The sequence below is a fragment of the Lagenorhynchus albirostris genome, chromosome X, assembly GCF_949774975.1.
Source record: "Lagenorhynchus albirostris chromosome X, mLagAlb1.1, whole genome shotgun sequence".
In the NCBI taxonomy this organism is placed as follows: Eukaryota; Metazoa; Chordata; class Mammalia; order Artiodactyla; family Delphinidae; genus Lagenorhynchus; species Lagenorhynchus albirostris.
Window position 1 is genome coordinate 123,400,668 of NC_083116.1, and position 24,731 is coordinate 123,425,398.

Here is a 24,731-nt window from a genome sequence, read left to right on the forward strand (position 1 = left end):
CTTCCCTTATTTTAAAGAAATTTAAGTTGAAATTAATTTTAAATGCTTAAATATCTTGCTTTATTTCTTCATATGGCTAACTAAAGCTAAGTATTCAATTCAATTAAATGAGTATTTCTCAAGCACCTACTCAGAGCCAAGTATCATGCTGAGTACTAGGAAAGCGAGATGAATTGAAGCCAGTGTTCCTTTACAGTCTAGTAGGGGAGACACTTCCACACTAACAACATAATGTGGAAAATGCAGTAATGAAGGCATGTGCTGAAGGCTATGAGAAGCATGAAGGAGACTTCATAGAAGTGAAGTTCAAGCTGGGCCTCGATTCTTGAAGCAGGTGTGTTAGACATTTTTAAGGAAGTTAGAGGTCACATTCCAAAAAGAGGAAAAGGCCTCTTTAAGATACCAAGATGTGACAAGAGGTGTGTTTTAATAGCAGCCCGGTGGTGCCATTAGGAGAAGGGGAGGGTGTGAGGATGAAATGCCAAGTCAGGGCTAGATTGTGACTGGGAAAGACCACGTGCTTCCGAGAGCTGGTGATGGTCATGTGGTGCTTAACTGGGAGAGGGTCCTGATAAGTTCTGAATTTTTGGAATAAAACTTTGGGCCAGGTAAATGCAACTGAAAGAGGAAGAAGCTGGTGTCAGGGAGACAGATTTAGGAGGCAATGGCCAGAGTCAAGGGTGAGATGGTGAGGGCCTGATTCACAGCAGTGGCAGCAGTGCTGTGGAGGAGGGGATGCATTGGAGAGGTGTCCAGGGATACCTTATTTCCCTTAAATGGGGGAATGTGCCTCATTAACAACCCAAATCTTCAATCAATTGAAATTTGTTATGCAACCACAGAGAAGGAAATACTGCATTTTGAAAACCTCAGAATGGCTTAAATTGTCCACTTCATAGCTAGAGGGGATTTAGTGCTCCTTTTGCCAGGAGACGCATGTCTCCCTGCGCTGACCAGGGCCTTGTAAGTTCTAGAATAAAGAACATACCTCCCCACTCGGTTCCATTTTAAATGGATCGTGCTCCCCTATGACAATCTTGGAATTCCTTTGCACCTTCTCTAGGCTGACCACTTACTTCTCCTCCAGTCCTTTGGGGCTACTGCTTTTTTTCCCTAACTGCGGACTTCAGATTGCTCACAAAATAACTTTTATTGTGAAGCTTATGTCTCTTCTCATTGTGCCAAAAGTGAGATGGGAAAAATATGTACTACTTTTATTTGCTAAAATTAAAAAAAATAGCTATAGAGGAAAAGTATTTGCTGGTACTTTTCTAGCCAGTGGTAGAAAGAAAATATACTTGTATTTAACATCTGTAATTGCCATTAGTAGTTACATTCCCTAGAACGCAACTGTTGCTATATGCACTGATGGATGTTCATAAAAATAATTAGGACACATTATAGATTATTATTTAGAAGAGAAATATATTATCTTTTTCTTTAAATTAACCTGTAAATTAAATTCCTTTAAATTAATCTGTAAAAAATTATTGTAGCGAGACAATTATTTTGTTCCCTTCCTTTGCTGAAATTTAGTACAATTCCATTCAAAGTACTTTCTTTGGGGGAAAAATTGGCATTAAAGTATGTGTGAGGAAATAAAATTAATCAAATGTAAATCATTAACAGAATATTCAAACTGAAGGTGCAAGCATGGTGGGCAACTAGATAAAAGTGAGGTAGTGTAAGAAACAGGATAATTTCAAAGAGTAGTATTAACTTGAAACTATATTTTCCAAAACACGAAGAATAATAAAGCAGCTATTTTACATTTTGCCAAAACAATTTTGAGTTAACAAGAGAAGTCTGGCTCCAAAAAAGACCACCAGACTTGATGCTAAAGTTAGTGCTAAGAACACACTCAGTTCACTCAGCTCACATTTTTTTTTTTACATCTTCATTGGAGTATAATTGCTTTACAATGGTGTGTTAGTTTCTGCTTTATAACAAAGTGAAGCAGTTATACATATACATATGTTCCCATATCTCTTCCTGCTTGGGTCTCCCTCCCTCCCACCCTCCCTACCCCACCCCTCTAGGTGGTCACAAAGCACCGAGCTGATCTCCCTGTGCTATGCGGCTGCTTCCCACTAGCTATCTACCTTACGTTTGGTAGTGTATATATGTCCATGCCACTCTCTTGCTTTGTCACAGCTTACCCTTCCCCCTCCCCATATCCTCAAGTCCATTCTCTAGTAGGTCTGTGTCTTTATTCCTGTCTTACCCCTAGGTTCTTCATGACATTTTTTTTCCTTAGATTCCATATATATGTGTTAGCATACGGTATTTGTCTTTCTCTTTCTGACTTACTTCACTCTGTATGACAGACTCTAGGTCTATCCACCTCATTACAAATAGCTCAATTTCGTTTCTCTTTACGGCTGAGTAATATTCCATTGTATATATGTGCCGCATCTTCTTTATCCATTCATCCGATGATGGGCACTTAGGTTGTTTCCATCTCCGGGCTATTGTAAATAGAGCTGCAGTGAACATTGTGGTACATGACTGTTTTTGAATTATGGTTTTCTCAGGGTATATGCCCAGTAGTGGGATTGCTGGGTCATATGGTAGTTCTATTTGTAGTTTTTTAAGGAACCTCCATACTGTTCTCTATAGTGGCTGTACCAATTCACATTCCCACCAGCAGTGCAGGAGTGTTCCCTCTTCTCCACACCCTCTCCAGCATTTATTGTTTCTAGATTCAGCTCACATTTTTGTGGTGACCCAGTAAGAAAGGAAAGCTTACGGCGTCCTTTATGTTGTTGCAAATGGAGGTAGGTCTTAGCATCGAGGGCAAAGCTCATTTTCCTATATATTCTAAGATGACTGGTGCACATCTTTTATGGACAAATATATAAATATTTTGGTTCACTCTCAAAATTTTCCTGCTCTTCTCCATGCCGTGTTACTTATATTTTCCACAGAATGAATGCATTCAACTTCAAAACAGCACTATTCATTAGAAAACTTTCTGTAAAATCACAAATGGGAGACTTCCCTGGTGGTCCAGTGGTTAAGAATCCTTCTTGCAATTCAGGGGACACTGGTTCGATCTCTGGCTGGGAAACTAAGATCCCACATGCTGTGGGACAGCTAAGCCTGCGCACCGCAACTACTGAGCCTGCGCGCCACAACTAGAGAGCCCGTGTGCCTCAACTAGAGAGCCTGCCTGCCGCAAACTACAGAGCCCAAGCGCCCTGGAACCCACACGCCACAACTAGAGAGGCTGCATGCTGCAACTAATGAGCCCACACGCTCTAGAGCCCGCGTGCCACAACCAGAGGGAAGCCCGCATGCCACAACTAGAGAGAAGCCTGCGTGCCACAACTAGAGGAAAGCCCATGCATCGCAATGAAGAGCCCACATGCCGCAATGAAAGATCCTGCGTGCCACAACTAATACTCGATGCAGCCAAAAAAAGGAAAAAAAAAAAAATCACAAACGGATTCTTTGAAAGCCCCAGTGTGAAAGAAAGTCAAGGCAGTTCACAGAGGAGGAAAAGTTTTCAGTCCCTATAATGCATTGTGTGTACATGTTATGAAGGAAAAAAATGTTGGTTGGCCATGATGGATTAATCAACTTTCTGAAGACCAGTTCCATGTCAGAAAAAAAATTTGAGGGGGGGGTTGAAATTTCTATTAGAGAACTTTTACAGAATTAAAAAATTGTAAAAATAAATGGAAATACAACGACTTGCTCTTTATAAATAGAAACACTTGGAAAGAAAGAAATAGAAGTATAAATTATGAGCAATCAAAATACTTCCTGTTTTCTGTCAGCTGATACACCTACCAAAACACAGAATAAAAAGTGTTAGGTGTTATCTGTACTTATTAATTTAAAAAACACTCATTGAGTGTTCACAATGTGTCAGGCACAATTCTAAGCATTTTACAAGTATTAACTCATTGAATTCTCATAACAGCCCAGAAACAAAGATGACTATTGTCCCATTTTTCAGTGGAGGAAATGGAGGCACAGAGCTGGTAGGGAGAAGAACCAGAAAATAAACCCGGCCCTGATTCTAGCATCTGTGCTCTTCACCCTTTGCTCTTTTGCCTCTTGGATATGCCTTTGCTATTTGCATGATTTGCTAGATGGTGGCCTATGAAGAAGAAAACAATGCAGTCTCCCTAGCACTGCAGTATTCGATAGCCAGCAGTGCTTGTAACAGGGGAGCTGAAAGAGCTTCCTCATTTGTCATCTCTCCCGGCATCCCTCCATACCCCTCCTGAGAGGCTGCAAATCCCTTCGCAACCTGTCAGTCTGCAATTTCTGACCCACCACCCTTTTTATTTCCCTCCCTTCCCATGTTTCTATTCCTAAAAACCCAGCTGGGCAGAGAGGAAACAATCTGGGTTGATGGAATTTCTCCCCCACCCCCACCCCCTCAGCTCTCAGTCTTGATTCTAAACTATTATCTTTCCAGGAATGATGAATTTATCTTTGAGTCTCATAGATAATCGGGCTAAAGAACCTGGTCCCAGGAAGGATCCACTGATATGCATAAACTTTATATGTTCCAAGAGCTAGTATCTTAATTAATCTTGCTTGGTTCAGCCCCACTTTTTAAAAGAATTCTTCTGTCATCTCTACAGTGCTGCAATACTCAGGAAATTCATTACAAAGCTGCTATTTTTCCATGTGAGTTATTTGTGTAACTGCTCAACTCTCCTAGTTAATTCCCCTTGTGGTTTCTGTGGAAATAATGAGGCAACCGGCTTGGAAATTGTGTTCTACAAAATTTCCTTCAAAGCCTAGCAAGTAATGAAAGTTACATATTTGAGCTTTGCTTTGTAAGACACACGTTTATTTTCTTTTAAAAACTGATTTTACTACTATGGCATTGTCATTTTATACTTACATAGCACTCACTCACTGTGGATGAGCAAGTAAGAAAAGATGCCTGACACATTAGTGGATTTTTATCACCATCCACATCATCAGACTAGCAAACTAAAGGACTGCAATTGTTTAGAAATTTGACCAAAGTAGCATAGTTGGAGTCCGGAGCAGCTCCTTGAATCTTGGAGTCCTGTTTAATTAGTGCATCTACTGCTGATCGTTTGAGTTCTCTTGGATGTTTCTGACCAAGAAATTGTGACATTGGGGCTGATCTTCATAGCCCAAGGTGAAATAGGCTCTAGAAAATACCTCAGAAAATTCAGGTAACACTCATCGAGATCTCTATAATGAATTCCCCCCCCCAAATAGATACTCCCTTGAATGTTTATTTGTTTTCCTTATCCCAAATAGAGTGTTTTATTTCCCTGTTGAGTTATTGGGATAATTGTAGCTCTGTTGACCTGGCCTCAGAAAACTGGAGGGGATCCTGACTTCCATTTCAGCACCAGTTTCTGGATCTTGTCAAGTCTTGTGTTTATTTAAAAGATGATATATTTTGAGGTCAAATTAGTCTAAGCACCAAATTTAGGATTTTATGAAAGAAAAAAAGGCACAAGGGCAAAGGTTTGCAAAACCTAATATGAAGAGAAATGTTTGTGTGAGGTTTTTTAAGAATTAATGAAAACATGGGAGGTCATTGAAACACTGCCCCTGCAGGGCTGTGAACCCAACTGAGAGCAGTGTCTGAAAGCATGAGAACTAGAAAGTGAACATGCCCTTAAAGGCAAATGCAATGCAGGAAAGTCAGCCAATGGCATATGTGCCAAAATTATATTTAGTTTTGGAAACTATAATTTGAGTGTAAGTGATGTACTTTTACAAAGACATTTTTTTAATCACAGAAGTACTGTCTTTTCAGAGAGATTATAGATCTGTGGGTTGAACTGGAATGCCTGGCCCCTGAAGGTAAAATGCCATTGCCAATCAAGGCAATTGATTATTTAAAGCCTCTAACAGGTCCCTTAAGAGAAGCGAGACTTTGTTTTTCTTATGACAGTGAAGCGAGCCTTTGGGAAAACTTCAGGTCTATTAAGGCTTTTACCCTTTACATTTGCCGTGGTTGCTCAGAGTGTTTAAGGTCACCACCATTTGCCTTTTTGATTATTGTCTTAGTCTGAGTTCTCTACAGGCAAATAGATATCAAATCGGCTACCACCTCCTCAGAAAGGTCTTTTTGCATCACTGCAGCTAAAGCAGCCCACCATTCCCTCTGTTTTCCACTCTTTATAGCACATGGCTTGAAATTTTATCAGTATATTAACTTGTTTATGTATTTACCATGTGCCTCCCTTTACAATTTGGTAAGCTCTTTGAAGGCAGGGACACTTTCTTTTCTGTTTACTGCTGTATATCCAGCACAGAGGAGAATTCCTGGTGCATAAGTGGTTGCTCAATAAATATTTGTTGACTGTTTGAATATGGGTATAAAGCCATGATCACCCATTTTGGGGTGAAATATCTCAAGAGGTGCTTTGACTAGAACTTGAAGGTTCAAACCCACCTACCGAAAACTATTTGAGTTTGAAAACTATTGGACTAATTTGAGACAGGTCAGTCAAGAGATCTGTGCCGAAGTTTCTTTCTCTAGAAAGATCATGTGTGAAAATCAGTATTTCCAAGGTGTCCTGTGATTGCCACACAAAAGGGGATACATTTTGGAAGAAGTTTCATTTCTGTTAGCAATAGAACAAAAAAGCTGACAAAGGACAAAAAGAGGAGGAGAAAAGATCTTTCTCACCAGCAGGTCACTTTCATTTGTCTTTCAATCTTATCAAATGATAGTGTCATTGAGTTCAATGTCTACCTTTAAAAAGTTGACAATGTTCTGCATTAGACTAATAGTTTGAGCTCTAGAAGAGAAAGAAGCTTGTTGACCATGGATTAAATCTTTTCAAATAAAGAGAGGCACCAACCAAATAGTGCTCGGGAACGCTAGCTGTCCAGGGCTGCAAAAGGGGGCTCTGAGTCATCATTATCAATTACTCTGTCCCTCCCGGGTAGTTTGGGATTATGTTTTATCTGGCCCTTTCATTTCCAGTGTTTTTAATTTGCCTTTTAATACAAGAGTAAATGTCAAACCAGGACACTGAAGCAATCTATGAAAACAAATACTTTATCTTGCTGGAAATCGGTAGTAGTAAATCCATCTGGCTTCTCCTTAAGTCTTAGCCTCTGGATCTGGTCAATCATCTGAAAATCCCATGACTCTCTTTTGGAAGCTCTTTTTTCCTAGCAAGATTCTGACTAAATAAAAAGCAATCTCCTCATCATTGTAATGATTTCTCCACTAAGTTAAAAACGTACCCCCCCCAAAACACCCCTCTTTTAGTTATAGCCAGTATATATTTTGGAAAATATACTCATTTCTCAGTTGGTGGTCTCAAGGGATACATTAACAAATAAATCAAGAGATGGATTCCAAAACTAGTTTTAGCTGTGTATATTCACCCCATCTCTCAACAAATCTTGAAGCAGACTTTAAATACATATATATAACTCAGCACTATTTGGCTAAGCTGAGTTAATGAACTGAGCTGAAAATGGTGACTCTTATGGCATGTGACTCATATCTCAATAAAGATGTTTTAAAAAATGAACTGAGCTAATTAACGTCACAGATGCAATTCAGAACAACGTTATAGAGGAAGACCTCGTGTGTCAGGTGGCAAGAATTCTAGCTCCAGTAATCTCTCATTCATTCACTCAAATTCATTCATTTTTTTCATATTAATTAGCTTATCTTGTATCAGGCATTGTAGAATATTCTGAGGATAAGAAATGAATAGAATGCAGTATCTCTTATCATAGACATGTCACTTGTCATTTTTGTGCCACGGATTTCTCCATTTCTTAAGTAAATGGACTAGATACTGTGCTTTTCCTACTTGTATGAGTCTCATTGCCGGTGGAGATACTAACAACTAGGTCAAAGAAAGAGGCACAGATTTGAGGACATACTGAATGCATAAAAGATTGCCTTGGCATTGCTGAGCTGTAAGTGTTTATTGTCAATAAAGGATATTATGCTTTTGAAAGAATTCAGGACTTTTTGAATAAAAGGTTTATGCAATCAAATGATAGTTGATTATTTCCTTAATCAAGCTCTCGAGTAGTTTAAGCATATTTTTTTCTATTTTCTTAATGATCCACATTTTGTCACGTTTCAGCCAAATAGAGTCTTTCTTGGCCCTCCCTCTATCAAATCAATCTCCATTTAGAAAGACACCATTTGCTCCAGCATCAACTGGAAATGCCTCAAGGATCATCTGGCTCAAGTACACTGACTTTCCACTGATGAGAACTCATCCGGGCAAAAGGAGCCCTTCTGAATAATAAAAGGGAATTTAGTTACAGTAACTTCTCATAACCTTAAAACCCAGTTTGTTAGAATTGGCCTCCCTCACTTTATAAATAACAAGAATTTGATGAGCTTACCACCACCCTAGGGACATCAGGCAAATCATAGAAAGCGACTAAAGGCCTTCTACTCAATTTCTTATTCAGTACACATGAATCAAACTAAACACAGCTTGTTTATATCTCTAATAAGAGCGATGTGTCCAGTTTCAGGCTTTACAACTTAAGAGGAATATGCAGCAGGTGAAAAGTGCCCAAGAGTACCTGTTCAAAGCACTAGATAGTGATATTGGGAAAAAAATTTAAAGATTTATCCTGAAAGAATAAAGGCTAGAACTCTTTTAATAAGTTAATATATACACAAGAAACACAGCTCTGGCTGCCTAATTCCCATCTGCATTCAGAAAGTATGAAGGGCAAGTTCAAATCAAATGTATGACATTGCTGTTCATGTTTTATGATGACCGTAATCTTTTGTCCTTCTTAGCCAGATTCAATATTCATGAAGTGTAGTGGGAAGTAGAGGGGTTTTGACATCACAGCACTATTGTGTAGAAACACTCTGCGTGAAGTTCTTGACATGGAATAGGTGCTTTTGAAATGTTAAGCCCTTCTTTCTCCCTTCTTCCACACCTGACCCCCACACGCAGATACCCCCAGTCTTGGCTTCGTGGTCTAGATAGTGTGAATGAGATTAGCGTTTCTTTTTTGTTTGTCAGGCATCTTCCATAGAAAGCATATTTAAAAAACCCAGTTAGTATTGTCTGTTGGGATTAGCTTACTGGCTCCATCGTTGACAAGCTAACTTGTATAAATCCTGGGTCTACCATTTACTAGCTCACTTAGGCAAGTTTTTAACCTGTTAGTGACTTAGTTTCCTCATTTGGACAATAAAGATAGTAACTAGCTCATCACGTTGTGGGGACCATAGACAAACCATACTATGTCCCTTATTTCTATATTTCATGCCAATAAATTTTATTAATAATAGGTAACAGTTATTATGTGTTTGTTATATGTCAGAAAATGTACTAAATGCTTTATACCTCATAGCTATTAAGTCCATGTATCAGAGAAAGTAATGAGTCTCTGAAGAATTAAATAACTTTACCCAAGGTTGGTTGGTCTCCCTCACACCCTTTCTCTTTCTGTCTCTCTGTCTGTCTCTGTCTCTGTCTCTCTCACACACACACATCTAGGACTCAAACTTGATGTCTAACTCAAAGACCATGCATTTAATGAAATAGCAACAGTTTTGATAAGCAGATGCTTATATCATTATTGTTTTTTTAGTTCTTCCACAGCAAGTCAAATCAACAAAGATACCTTCCTCTGGTGCCTCAGGATAATTCCAAGTTTTCTGAGACACAAGATAAGAGCCAGCAGGGACCTGAAAAGCCAAATTCCAGATGAGGAGACTGGGGCTGGGGGGTGGATTTAAGGTTATTGATTGAGCCCTTATTCTTATGTGATATGAACTGTTTCAGCACTGGGAATACAAGACGAAACCAATCAGTGATGGCTCTTGCTTCATGAAACTTAAAATCTTGGCGATGTCAGAGCTTAAACATATATAATTGCATTAATAAATACCATATATAAGTGCTATGATGAAGAAAAGTTCTGAGAGTAAGAAAGCATATAACATCTACCTAATTTAGCCCAGGAAGGAGAAGTCAGGGAGAGCTTTTCAGCTTCCAGGTCTCAGTTTGAGCTGAGACCTGGAAGTTGAGGAGGGATTTATTTTGCTCAAGGTTAGTTGACTGGGCTAGTTAGTAGCCAAGCCTGAATTAAAAATTAGATCTATATAGGGGCTTCCCTGGTGGCGCAGTGGATGGGAGTTCGCCTGCCGATGCAGGGGACGCGGGTTCGTGCCCCGGTCCGGGAGGATCCCACATGCTGCGGAGTGGCTGGGCCCGTGAGCCACGGCTGCTGAGCCTGTGCGTCCGGAGCCTGTGCTCCGCAACGGGAGAGGCCACAGCAGTGAGAGGCCCGCGTACTGCAAAAAAAAAAAAAAAAAAAAAAAAATTAGATCTATGATTCTAATTTCTCCGTTTCCCTCACTGCGCTGTAAATCTTCAACAACTGCTGACAGTTTGCATTTGCCAACTCCATGACATTGCTTTATTAAAACCATTTCTATTTAAAAAAGGAGGAAATCCCTTAAATTTGGCTCCCTGATTCACAGCCTGCTTATTACAACCTTTGAGTGTCTTATTTCCATTCCTATATCTTTAAAGGGGGGTGGGAGTTATTTGGTATGTCTCTAATCTTTGTCACGCCACAAAGCAGTGAACTGTGAAAAATACCCAAGGAATTCCCAATAAATCGTACAGGAGGCAAATGAAGGGCATCCAGCTATGAACCTGAGCAGCTCTCTTTTTTCTGCTAGATCCCTGGAGGTTCTCTGTAGAGCAAACCTTACCAGGATTTGATTCTCCATGCCTGTTGAGGAGTTTGGTCAGCTCCCATCTGTCCTTTTAAAGGCATTTCTCTTAGGTCCATTCTAGCATTTGCACCTCAGGTGTGTGCTCAGCCCCTTTAATGCACAGTGAATTAAACACCAAAAAAGGTACCCTAAAGCATCACAGCCCTCTAGACTTTAGTGTCTCTCTCTAGCTTGAGCCCGTGATACAATTCTCTGTGTTGCTGATCAATTACAAAACCAAGCCCCAAGTACCTTTCGTGAAACAAATGCACAGAAGGGCAGAAGTTTCCTGAGGAGGCAAAGTGAACTTCATCTTGAAGGAGGGCTGGAACCATGTGGGGGACCCAGCTGCAGCTCAGCTGCTGCTATGACCATGATGTCAGCACGCTTAGCTCCTAGGCAGTGCCATTGACCGTTCTTCTCCTTTCTTTTAAAATGAAACACTGAAAAGCATTCATTAGCCATTCTCTTGCCCTGTTTTTAAAATCTTTGGGATTGCTTTTTGCTCAATGAATTCTTGGCTCTGGGTTTTATTAAAATGTTAGAAAGAATGAGAACCAAACTGTGACACATTATGCTTAAGAAGTGTAACAAAGTTCTACAAACTGGGTGGTTTAAAACAACAGAAATTTATTCTCTCACGGTTAAGGAGGCCAGAAGTCTGAAATCAAGGTGTCAAGAGGATTGGCTCCTTCTGGAGGCTGTAAGGGAGAGTCTGTTTCATGCCTCTCTCCTAGCTTCCTGTGGTTGCTGGCAGTCCTTGGTGTTCCTTGATTTGTAGACACATCACTCCAACCTCTGCCTCCATTTTCACATGGCCTTTTCCTATGTGTGTGTGTGTGTGTGTGTGTGTGTGTATTCAAATTGCCCTCTCCTTTCTCTTATAAAGACACCAGTCATTGAATTTAAGACTCACCCTAATCCAGTCTAACCTAATCTTAACCTCATTACATCTTCAAAGACCCTATTTCCAAATAAGGTCACATTCATTGGTTACAGCAGTTAGGACTTGGACATATCTTTTGGGAGGAATACACTTCAACTCAGTATGAGAGGTACAAAGCCCTGCTCTCTATTTAATTCTCCTTCCCTTTCTATACTAACTGAATGCACATTTCAACCACTATACAGTGCAAAATCTAGTGGTTAATGTTCACGGAACGTTAATAAAAGCATACCCAGGATGCGATGGGAATGTTCTGTATCTTGATTGTGGTGGTGGTTTCATAGGTACACACAGCTATCAAAGCTCACTGGTACAGTTTATTGTATGTAGATTATTCCTCAATAAAGTAGATGAGAAAAAAATGCATACCTCAATCACAGTACCAATTGTTTTTCTTTTCTCCTCTCCCGTTTATACACCATCCCCTCTTGTCATTAGGAAAACATACTGGGCAAATAGGTTCTCCCATTTCCATTCAATATAGAGAAGTGAAGATTCTGGGGAAAAAAATAAAATTTTCAGAGGAAAAAATCTGTATTATTCAGTTACTTTAAAAATCAGAAATATTGAAAAATGTTTAGACTGAAAATTTTAGAGTAATAGCAAAATATTAAAGCTTGTTTACATTATTATATAATTCTTCATCCTCAAAAGTAGTTCTAAAACATACGCTATGGGAAGGTTTTGAAAACTACTTTAAGTAACTAAGTATAGCTGAACCATGTACCAGGTTCAGAAAAAATTAACTTACTTTGAGACTCCAAGTGCATCTTCACCCACAAAGACAGAAGAAAGTAAAACTAACAAAGAAGGAACGCCACTGGCGCAAAATGCATGTTCAAAAATGTTTATAAACCGAAATTAAATTTGGTTGTCAGCCAACTTGTATTATTATTAAAAGTCTCTTGAGATCAAGTTTCAAAGTCCAAAACAAAAGTGATGATGGTCACATATTTCGGATTTAATGTTGGAAGGCTCTTTCAAATGCTGGCTGCAGGTAAACAACAATTGTTTGTTTCATGCTTTGGTCCCTGAAACTCTGCTATGCACATCTAAACTGCAACTTGGCTTAAGATTTTTATACAACCTTGCTTTTTACCTGCCTCACTAATGAGTATCCTGAAAACAGAAGAGTTGATATTTAGAAATACTGTACTCATACCAGCTGGAAAAATAAACAAGTAATAGGGTAGAACAATGTGTGTATGCAAAACTGCTTTTTAAAGTTGAGAAGATAAAGATGAAACACTAGAAAACATAGAAGATGTTGCTAATATTTGCACAGAAAATGAGAGATGAATGGTGTTGCAAGTGGCTTTTTGTGTGTTCATTGTAGGTGCTAACACAGAAACAGGACTTTTTTTCTCTCCATTGATTTTGCTTTTTTTTCAGTTCATAATTGGTAAGGGATGGTGGAATTAGACACACAAAGTAGGGGGAAAGTGAGAAATATGAATAAGAATAGTCATTTAGGTTTCTGAATATAGTGCCAGGAGAAATTGTCACAGATCTTGAGGTTAACTAGATGAGTATGAAAACCTCAACTTGGTGCCTGCTTTAAAGGGAGAGTTCATGGTTCCAATTCTGGGCAATGTGAAACTGATCCAAAATATTGAGTCAAAAAACTGACCTGTTGGTATATAAACGTAACAGAGGGCAAAAAATTTCCTACACCCTGCTCTGAATATAGAGAATCCCAAACTGTCTTTCACTTGACTCAAAAAAGTGCCCTCCCTTGAAAGAACGTATTGGTATTATTTAGTTGATATTGACAACACCTCTAAAACTTGGGGAGGGTGGTGAAAATCCCAGCTAGACTATCTACTGGGTTGACCATGGGCCTTTTACAAACAGTTTTAAACACAGGATTCATTAGCACATTAGAAAGGTTTGACTAGATTTTTGGATGTACGACCAGGTGAACTCGCATTAGGGATGGTCATTCAGTGTAGCTGGATTCATAAAGTAATTTAAAAATGATTGATTTTGTATAGATTATAGTAATAACTCCCATCACTGTGCTTGTTCTCTCCACGATGCTCTGTGCTAAGCATGCTGCATACATTAGGTCCTTTACTCATCTCGACAGCCTTCTGAAGTGAACATGATTTCGCAGACTGGGAAGTGAGGATGAGAGTTGTGAAGTGATGTGCTCAAGGTCACACAGCTAGATAAGAAATCAACAAATTGAAATCCATGCAGACATGGTCCCAAAGCACTTCCAAATTGAACGGCTTCTTAATCTGTAATTCTAGTTCTGCAAGAGTTAGAAGTCGAGGTTAGATCACATGGATCTGAATACTAGCTCTGCCACTTAACTAGGGGTTTAGATGCTTCTAGATCTTGGTTTTCTTCATCTGTAGAACCGGGGGTTAAGTATCATAGCTCTCTCTCTCTCTCTCTCTCTCTCTCTCTCTCTCTCTCTGTGTGTGTGTGTGTGTGTGTATCTGTTGATTTGGATAATGCATGCATATTTTCAGCCCAGTGCCTGACATATAGGAAGTTCCAACAAGTGTTAGTTGTTCTTACATTGTTATATTAACAATTGATTGAAGGGTTAGGACCAGGCTGTTTGAGTAGATAATCTTGACTACAACACTAAATTCGAGTTACCAAATGGTGTGGACATGTTCGGTGCTTTTTCCCGTTAGTGTTGGCATAAATATTTTTTTTCTGGATATTTCTTTAGGTATTATAATATTAAATTGTTCTCTAAGGTAGAGAGTTGAACTTATATCTTAGTCTTTTCACATCACAGTACCAGTTAGGACTCAATCTCTCAAATACCCTTTTATCTTGCAAATCATTATATTCACCATCTATAGAATAACTATGACACCATTTCCGTCTTTGATAAGTGATCAGTGTTCCTCAGTGCTGGGTTGGTGTTTAACCAAGTGAGTTTTTTCTAATCTTACTCATACGGGATTATCCTGCGACTTGAAATTTACCTCCACTGTTATCCGTCATTTGTAATTTAAGTTCTTGGCTATTATATTCGTTCAGGGAGATCCTAGAATAGGAATTTAGAGAAACACTCTTGGTTCAGCTGCAAAAAATTCCTAGCTTATAATCAAGAAGTTGTTTAGGCATGGGACACTATTGCTATTTAATGTAATTAGAATTCTTAAGTCCTGTAAAAGTTCTCCACCCGCTTCTCATATATTCCACATCACACAGATTAAAATCATGTCCTCCTTTTCATGTTTCATGCTTGGAGGCAGAACCTTTGACTTCTTCTATGGGAGCGTGAGATGCTGTGAATTGTTTATCCCAGATACCACTAAGAATGAAGAAATGATATCAGAGGGATCACAGTCAGTTTGAGAGACATGGGCAGGATGAAACAAAAATCAGTGATGTTGCCTGACTTGGGAGCCAATCAGATAGAAGTCTGAAATATTATATGGCAGTCAATCAGGAAGTTCAGTGTGATTTGGGACTATGTAAGCAATGGGATTACATAACAAACAAGGGTAAAATAGGATGCCCTAACCTGGAATATTGGACCTCAGGACTACAAAGAAATAAGCAACTGGAGGCAGTCCAGAGATCATCTACAATGATGGTTTTAAAGCAAAATATGAACTTTATAGTGTAGCCAAACCACAAAGTCAGACCCAAGGGGCATGATAGAAATCTACAGATAGCTTGAGGGTCTAGACACCAAGGGGAAAGAGGAATTTTGGCTGGAGATAAGAAAAATTTCAAGGGATAAAGTTAAGAAAAGGGAAATTTAGGTTTAGCAGAATATATGCTTTGATAGTAAGATGTATGTGTTTGTAGAATAGTGTCTTAAGGGAATAGAAAGAACACTGATGAATTTTCGAGGATCCTTGATGAGAGGATACCTTGATGTCAGACCAAGGTCTCTAGAACTTTTATGAGAATATTCTTGTGCCATGACCAGATGGAATAGATATATTTTTTATCCTGAGTTTCTAGGATAATTACAATAGGGAATGAACAGTGAACACACTGTTCTGCCCTTTAATAAAAGGTATCCTTAGGCTTTGATTAACTTCAGCTCTGAGGAAAAAGACAAAACCAAAAGCAAGTATGGACACTACTTTTCAACATCAAATGCCCTAATAAAGGAGCAAAATCTTAGACACCTGAGTTTTAAAGTATATGCATTCAAAACGATTTATTTCTAGACTACCAGTTATATTGCCTCTGAAGCAGGCTGATGAATTGTAAGAAAGATTCTGGGGATCAACATAACAAAACCAGTCATTATTTATTTATTTATTTTGCGATAGGCGGGCCTCTCACTGTTGTGGCCTCTCCCGTTGCGGAGCACAGGCTCCGGACGCGCAGGCCCAGCGGCCATGGCTCACGGGCCCAGCCGCTCCGCGGCACGTGGGATCCTCCCGGACCGGGGCACGAACCCGTGTCCGCTGCATCGGCAGGCGGACTCTCAACCACTGCACCACCAGGGAAGCCCAAACCAGTTATTTTGGAAATTGGTAAATGAAACCCAGATCTTCCTTAATCATGTCTGGCATAAAATGGCAGTCAGTCAGAAAGGCCAGTGTGAGTTGGATCTGTATAAGCAAAGGGATTGTATAACAAACAACAGTAAAGTGGGATGCCCTAAATAGGAATGAATGAATAAGCCATACACCAAAATGAGTGCAAAATAAGCCTAATAGCAGTCAGACTGGAAATCACAATAGTTTAAAAAATATCATTAAAAAAATCCAAATAATTTTCTTATAAAATCTTTCTTTCCAGAAGTGCCGTTACATTTTCCCCGTGTGTTTTAAAAACATACATACTTACAGCGGGTTTTTAAAAAGGAGCCAGAGCTCAACTTATGGATATTCAAAACAATTTATTCATTGTTCCCTACGCCGAGGCAAGCTCCAGGCTAATGGAGAGTCAGGACCTGTTGGAAATAAGATGATGAATGAACTGGATGCGTTTGCTCTAAGCCTGAAGTGCTGGTAGAACAGTCCCTCTGCTCACCGGCTCCCCAACATCCATGAGCAAGCATGTATGCCTTCATCCATGAGCAACCATGTATGCCTTCCTGCCTGGAGGGCGTTCTTATTAGCCCTACATCACTGTGGCAGTTTGCATTTTCAACCCCACGGTCATCTTTCGAGCTTAGAGAAATAGCACATATATAAATTATAAATTACATTTGCTTAACCACCTGAGTTGTAAGTGGTCCTGTGACGTGTGACTTTGCTAACCATCTACTCCAAATGCCCAAATCCAGTGAAGCATAAGCAGTTCCGTGCACTGGTATCCAAATGGTAGAGACATTACGTGTTTACTAGTGACAAGTTACATGATATTGTTAACTAAGGAAAGGGCAGGCAAGACCCGCCCTCTTTTACTTCTACTGTGACTTGTTTGAGGAGGGGAGAAAGCAAATGACAGCAATCCCCCAAGTGTAATTTGGTGTGTGTAGTCATGCAGGAAAGTAAGCAATTTTAAAGGCTGTGTGTCTCCACAGCACATCTAATCGTCAGCCACTGGAAAGAGTACTTATGTTTCAGGGTGAGAAGAGTTGGGTGGCATTGAGGGTGATGGGAAATTTGTATCTCATTTTTGTCTTGTGGCAGCAGATAGGTCATAAAGTTACAGGAGGGAACTCCCTGAGCGCAGTGGGTCCCGCTGCGTTTACAAAAACGGATAGGTCAGAAATCCTGGGGTCCGAATGAAGCCCTTTATGGAGGTATCGAATTCTTCTGTTAATTAGATTTCATGATGTGACCCCTCCTAGACAGTCAAATACCTAGGACCGTCGAACACGTTTTTTAAGAAGAGAAAGACGTTAAATTTCCCCCTGAAAACTTTATAGGGAATGAAACAAGCCTTCCAAAATCAAAGTTGGACAATTCTGATGTTATACACAGCACGGCGAATGTTTGTGTCAAACACTTGTATTTATAAGTTCACTGTAATTTTTTTCTTTAATAAAAGTAATGGTAAAAGAAAGTCACCTTTACATTTGTATAAAGTTCTCTTCACCCAGAAGTGGTAAAAGAGGACACACGAACACAGTTAAATAAAGTACGCAGGCATTTCCAACATTCTCTCTGCTCCACTGCTGAGATGGTTGTGAGATGCGTCGCAAAACTTAAATGTTATGTCAAAAAGCCCTCCGAGAAGCGGGCGAAGCTTCGCGCTTTATAGATTCTAGGGGTGGGACAGTAGCGGGGGAAGGTGCTCCCAGACTTGTTTTCAAGCAGGGAACATTGACATCGCCAGCGTTTTCCAGCTTCCCAGGAATGTGGCCGCTGCGCGCTGCGCCCAAAGGCGTCCCACAGCAGAACCCGGAGACCGATCGCTTTGTGAGCGCCAATCTCCGCAGCCTTTGGGCTGACGCCCGGGCGCCTGCCCCCTGCTCGGCCTCACTCACCCCTCCTCCTCTAGTACAGTTACTGCACGACCCTTACATGGCGAGGACCCCTCGCTTTTCCCCTCCTTTTCTTAGTAGGTCCCCATCTCCAGCCCATTCATCGGCAGCCACTACATTTGAACTGAATCTCTATCCTTCCTTTTTAAAAACAAACACAGCAGGGCGGAGAAAAGGAAGGCAGGAGATTTATCTCCAGCTTCAGAGCAGCCGCCTTGGGCTATTATCCATCTGACACCAGTGGGTGGGGTGCAATCTGACACTTCCCTTCCTTTCCAGAAACGTGAGTGGAGCTGGCGCCCCCTTCGATTTGGGGGAGGGGAGACGGGGGAGAAGGTCCGCACTTCCGTCCTCGGGGCTTTCTCCCCAGGCGACCCGGTACCGGTGGTGAGCGGTGCTCTCGCTGCGCCGCTCCCAGGTTTGGTGCCTGGAGAACTCCACGTTCTGCTTTCTCCTGCTCCTGGCTCCGCCCCAGCTCCAGACCTGGCTTCCCTCCCGCCCTACCCGTTCGGGCCGCCCCCTTCCCGCTGCGTCTAGCGCGAGCGTGCGGGGACATCTCCGTGCCTGCCCTGGGCCCAAGGCTGGGCTGAGAATATCAAGAGCCCCTCTCCGGCGGGTCATGGACAGCCGACCCTGTGGTTGTCCCCTTAGCTCCCTGAGCGCAGCTGGGAATTCTCTCCCACCCTAGCCGCTCAGCCCTTGGAAGGCCCTGGGTGCTGCGCGCTCCGTGTCCCCGCTTTGTAGCGAGACTGGCACCTCGGGGGAACCTGGAGCTTGGAGACATTCTTGCGCCTAGCCAGTCAGAGGAGTGGGCGCAGCAGCCAAGTGGCGGCCAGACGCGTAGCTTCAGAGGTCCGGATACGGCGACGGTGCACGGGGGTGCAGCCCGGGTGCCCAGCTCCAGCGCGGGAGGAAGTCCCTCTCACTGCGCCGAGAGCGCGAGGGACGCGCCCTGGGCGCACGCCCAGGAGGCCTCCTCCCCAGCCCTCGGGACCGTCCTTAGGGCGCGAGGAGGAGCTTGCTGGAGACTTCGAGGCTGTCCAGAGCCTGGGAGCGGGAGCGCGGCATCTCCTGCCTCAGCTGGGAAGGGGGAGTGGCGCTGGCCGCCGGAGCTGGGCACCCAGCGAGCGCCTGACCTTCCTCCTCCTCTTCCTTACCCTTTTCGTGACTTAGGCTCTGGGAGAAAGTTCTGGCGACCGAAGGAGCCCTCCGTCCTCACGCCTTTTCCTAGAAGGCTGGTGATGGATCTCCTGCTTCTGCCCCTGCCGGGGCACTTGGAGCGCGCTGGTGGCGCGTGAGCCGGGAACTGCCCTCCACCGGCCTCGGCGAGCCTTGGCCCGACCCCGTCTGGCAGCCTCGCCTGAGCCCCCTTGTTTTCTGCGCCCCAAAGCGCTAGCAGTTCCGAGAGCTGGAAGAGGGTGGCCCTCAGGCACAGCCCCGCCGAGATGTCCGCGCAGAGCCTACTCCACAGCGTCTTCTCCTGCTCCTCGCCGGCCTCGGGCAGCGCGGCCTCGGCCAAGGGCTTCTCCAAGAGGAAACTTCGCCAGACCCGCAGCCTGGACCCGGCTCTGATCGGCGGCTGCGGGGGCGAGGCGGGCTCAGAGGGCGGCTCGCGGGGGGCCACCGGGGGCCGCGTCTGCTCCCCGCTGTCGCTGGCCGAGGGTCTCGGCTCTCGCTTGGCGTCCTCTCCGCGGGGCCCGCCTCCCCGGGTCAACCGACTCCCGTCCCCTAGACCCCTCTGCTCGTCCTTCTCCACACCCAGCACCCCGCTGGAGAAGTCACCTTCTGGCAGCTTCCACTTTGACTATGAGGTCCCCCTTGGTCGCAGCGGCCTCAAGAAGAGCATGGTATGGGACCTGCCTACAGTCCTAGCCGGGCCGGGCAGCGGCCGCAGCACCATCCTCTGCTCCTCCGGGGGAGGCCCCAACGGCATCTTCGCTTCTCCCAGGAGGTGGCTCCAGCAAAGAAAGTTCCAGTCCGCGCCCGACAGCCACGGCCAGCCCTATGTGGTGTGGAAGTGTGAGGTAGGGCCCGCTGCCGCGTGTCCTCACGGCTCAAGACTGGACACCTGGGCAGTTCTTTAATTCCTTCTCATTTACAGAGCCGGGGACCCACTGAGGGCTTTTCCCGGTGTGGCTGTTCCTCTTTGGCTGGTTAAATGGTGTCTGCAAATGGGGCGTCCCTAGTGGCCACCCACACGTGTCTTCTTAGGACTTCTTGGCTCCCCTTTGGAGCAGTGGTAGGAGCTAGAGGAAGAGGTGCTTTCCTTTTTGTGCTGCAGGTGATTTCCAAGGGTCATCTTATTCCTTCACCCAATGTTGATATTTTTTTGGAACTCAAATGATCTATTTCCAAGCTGTTTGTCAGGATTGGAGGAAATATATTTTGAAATGTTTCTGCCATCTGGTTGTTTTACAGAGAATTCAGGAACATTATTCTTGAGGGTGTTGTTGATATGTGTGTGTGTAGGTCTGTGTGTTTGGGGGAGTAACTACTAGAATTCTCTAGTTTTGATCTTTTCTTCTCCCTAAAGGTCTGATTTAAGAGATCTGTGGTACTGAGTACTCGTTTAATCCTGGAGAAAAAAAAAATCTCCGCCTAAGACTATGAAAGATCATGGAAATATACCCAGATTCCACTAAGGGCTACTAGTAGTGAAATATACATGAATCAGGAATCGTTAGTAAATAGGGAGCTCAGAGGGAGGTATTTGGTACCTTTATAAACGTTTGCTCTCTGGTTTAGAAGAGTGGAGAACAGAGCTAATGGGAAACTGTGGTTGATGGGTACTTGGAAAGCTGCATGCTTTTAGAGAATAAATACTAGTTGTTTTAAAAATGAACAACTCCTAATCTCTTTTCAGTCCACAAACTCTATAGATTTGCCTTGGATCTGTTTCCATAAGGAGAGATTCCATCCATTGTAATTAAATGTTTTAAAGTACAGTTAGAATTACAGAAAGGAAATGAAATACCATGTAATTGCTGGAGATTTAGACTAAATAAAGGAAATACAACCAAGAAAAACAGCGAGAAAATAGTATCCAACATCATACCTTGCTCTGTTAACGTGAGTGACTGTGGAATTTTGGCTTTTATTAGACTGCCTTAGAAAAATCAGCAGTATTTATCAGAAATACTCGCGTCACATATTAGTAAAATATTAGTTACTGTGTCAGAGTAACTGCTGCTGTTGGGTGGGGAGCATGGATTACAAAAACTAACAAACACTGCTGACTGTTCTGCCCATTTTCTTGAGGAAGATAGGCAGTAGAGAGAAAAGTCAAGTAGGAAGCAAGAGATTCTCTCCAAACCAGGGAACTTAGCATTAGAAAGAGGGTCAAGAATAAATGTTGAATCTCTGTTGGTCTTTAGAAGGACCTGGATTCCTACTCTATATCAGAAGCACACATTATCAGATCAATCTGTAGGAGTTGAGAGAACTGCAAAAGCAAGCCAAGTTCTTGGACTGGATAGCCACTGACATTCATGTTTCAACCAATTACATCACTAAGAACGTCTCTGCTTTTCTTAGCAACTGTACATACTTGGAATGTAGTATATAGATGCTGTTTGTTGCTCTTATGACCGAAAGGCAGTCTACTGTAGATGATCACAACTGGTTAGAAATTTTCTTCTTATCCATTAAAATTTCATAATTAATGGACAAGTACCTGAACTTCATCAATACTGGGTGGCTTCAAACTGTTCTGTGCAGTCTGCAAGCTCACCTACCATGACTTTCACCTCTTTTCAGTGGTTAAAACTAAGTACATAGCCATCTAGCAAAAGAACAAAATTTTCTCATAAAATGTTTGTGTGTGTGTGTGTGTGTGTGTGTGTGTGTGTGTGTGTAATCCCTTTATTCTTGAGGCAGACATGGAATGACTGGATGGAATCCTGGCATGAAGGTCCAAGGCTGGTTTTGTTTAATGGAGTCCCAGATATCCTAACGTAACCCCGGGGTCTGGAATTTAATGGCTTGGATTACCTTTCAAAGGTTTAATGCCCTGGAACCCTCTCAAAAACCAAGGAAATTCGTCCTATTGAGCACTGCTTGTCCTTCTCGTTTGAAAGCTAGCTAGGTCCTTTGTCCTAAAAGAGAATCTTTACTAATGATGCCAAAAGTCTGGCAAATGAACACCTTGCAAGGTTACTTATGGGCCCTGGAGGGGAGATTTGGATCGCACAGACTTGGTTCTTATGCTTTCCCTGGTTGCTGTGGTTCAGGGTTTCTCTGCCTCTGCGCTGTGGACAGTTGTGGCTGAACGATTCTTTGCTTTGGGCACTGTCCTGTGCATTGTAGGAAGTTCAGCAGCATCCTGGGCCTCTACCCACTAGGTGCGAATAGCAGCCTCCCCACCAGTGTGACAATGAAAAGTGTCTGCAGGCACTGCTGGATGTCCTCTGAGGGTCAAAACTGCCCCAGCTGAGAACTACTACACCAGTGAGTTGAATGTAGCCCCCCCATGATATGGCCATCTTGACAGCCCACAGAGTGCTTTCAGCTGGCAGAAAGTTGCCTCGGGGACGTCTTCCCATTCCAAAAGCATGTGGAGCCCTCTTGAGTGTTGCGTGCAGATTCCACGGATCTCTTATGGTTTATTCAGCTTTTCAGTTTCTGTTCCATTGAATCCATAGGCAAACCTGAGAATTCACCTTCGTTCAGGTGTAGCCAGTAATGGATCACATCCACTTCTACTTAGTTCTTTCAGCAGATTCTCTGGTTTTAAACTAAATTGTTCGTACAAGGACACCTGCTCCCAAGACTCGCATAAATGCCTGTAGCTCTATGCCTTGTGCTCACTCAAAGCTCACAAATGGCATTTTTATGGTCTAAAACCAGGAGGTGTTAGACAAAGTCAGCTACAACTCAGTATTTCCTTACTGCGTGTTTTAGGATTGCTTTAACGAAAACTGATTCATGGACATGCTGAGTAGAATATCTATTGAGTAGAAAAAGGGAGAAGACGAAGGGATAAATGGTACATGGTAACACAATTGGTATATACTTCTCAACTTTGTTCTTAGCAGCCAGGCTCTGTCCTTGACTCGGATCATAAACAAGGGGGTAAGGTCTCATTCTAACTCTGGGGTTCTCCTAATTCTTTTGGATCAGAGCTGAGATTACGCTCATAGCTGACATAGAGTTTGGCAGCCTCGATAACCCATAACTAAAATTATTTCTTTCTTCATGACTTCTTTTCTTCATTTACGCTCCAAGAACTTCTTGAGCACAAGCATTTCTCTATGTACCAGGAATGCAGAGAGGCTAAAATACGGTGTTGCCCCTTAAAGAGTCTAAGGAGGCGGATGGATGAGTCAACCAAGAGCTGCATTGCAGAGGGTCAGCACAATCAGGGACTGGGGGGATGGGATTCTCCGTGCTTTGGGGAGTCCTGAAAGGCTTCACTGTGCAGAGGACACTTGAACTTGATCTTCAAGGGTGACTGCCACTTAGAAGAAGAAGGGAAGTGATTCCTTGATGAAATAGAAAGGAGTGGACCTGCAAAGGCACAGAGGTGTTGGTGACGCTAGAGTTTCCAACAAAGAGGACTTAGAGGGGCTTAAGTGCAATAATTTGTTTGGAGGAGGAGGTTAAGATATATGCGGTTTAATGTATGTAGCAACCACATGGCTTTTTATATAACAACCTAATGAAACCAGAAGTTAGACACCTGTTTGTGGAATAATAAGTAACTATAGGCTCAGGTAGAAACGGCAGGAGGACCAAAGCACCTGTTGACATCCAATCTGCAGGGAAGTGAAAGGATGTACTGATAGCGTGTTTTTGAAGTTAGAAGTTTGGTGTGTCTGGAGCACAGGCTGTAGCTCACTGTGTGTCGGATAATAGTATTCAACAGGTTGGGTGGCATTAATTATGAAGAGCCCCACTGTGCATGTCTCAGGAGTTTGGACTCTGTTTCGTAGAGCAGTGCTTCTCAACCTGGAGACAGTTTGTTCCCAGGGGACATTTAGCAATGTCCAAAGACAGTTTTGGTTGTCACAACTGGGGGTGGTGATGTTATTACCTTCATTTTGCAGCTGTAACAAATTACCCCAAACATATGGGTTTGAGCAACACAAATTTATTATCTTATACTTGTGGAGGTCAGAAGTCTGAAATAGGTCTCCTTGGGCTAAAGTCAAGGTGTCGGCAGAGCTGTGTTCCTTCTGAAGGCGCTAGGGTCTGTTTCCTTTGCTTTTCCAGTGTCCCCCTGCCTCCATCTTCAATGCCAGCCATGTTGCATCTCTTTGACTCTTCTTCCAGTCATTTCTTCCTCAGGCTCTCTTAAGGGTGCTTCTGATTACGTAGAACTCACGTGGATAATCCAAGATAATGTCATTTTTTTAAACATCTTTATTGGAGTATAATTGCTCGACAACAGCGTGTTAGCTTCTGCTATATAATGAAGTGAATCAGCTTTACTTATACATATATCCCCATATCCCCTCCCTCTTGTGTCTCCCTTCCACCCTCCCTATCCCACCCCTCTAGGTGGTCACAAAGCACCGAGCTGATCTCCCTGTGCAATCTCATTGTTTTAAGGTCAGTTGATTAGCAACCTTTAATTCTACCTGCAGCCTTAATTCCCCCTTGCCGTGTAAGCTAACATATTCACAGGTTCCAGAGATTAGGATGTGGGTATCTTTGGTGGGACATTATTCTGCCTACTAACAGGGGAGGTGCTAGTGGCATCTAGTGGGGGAGAATCCAGG

At 42.6% G+C, this 24,731-nt stretch overlaps 1 protein-coding gene across 2 annotated transcripts in view; it reads left to right on the forward strand.

Moving 5' to 3' along the window:
* Positions 1-19,378: 19,378 nt before the first annotated feature.
* ARHGAP6 (Rho GTPase activating protein 6) overlaps positions 19,379-24,731 on the forward strand; it is a 486,163-nt gene continuing 480,810 nt past the window's right edge. The window contains exon 1 of one of the 2 annotated variants that reach the window (XM_060138342.1): positions 19,379-20,036. In XM_060138342.1, the coding sequence (XP_059994325.1) occupies positions 19,458-20,036 (579 nt within the window). In that variant the 5' untranslated portion in view covers positions 19,379-19,457. The remainder of the gene's footprint in view (positions 20,037-24,731) is intronic. The other variant, XM_060138343.1, reaches the window with a different exon arrangement.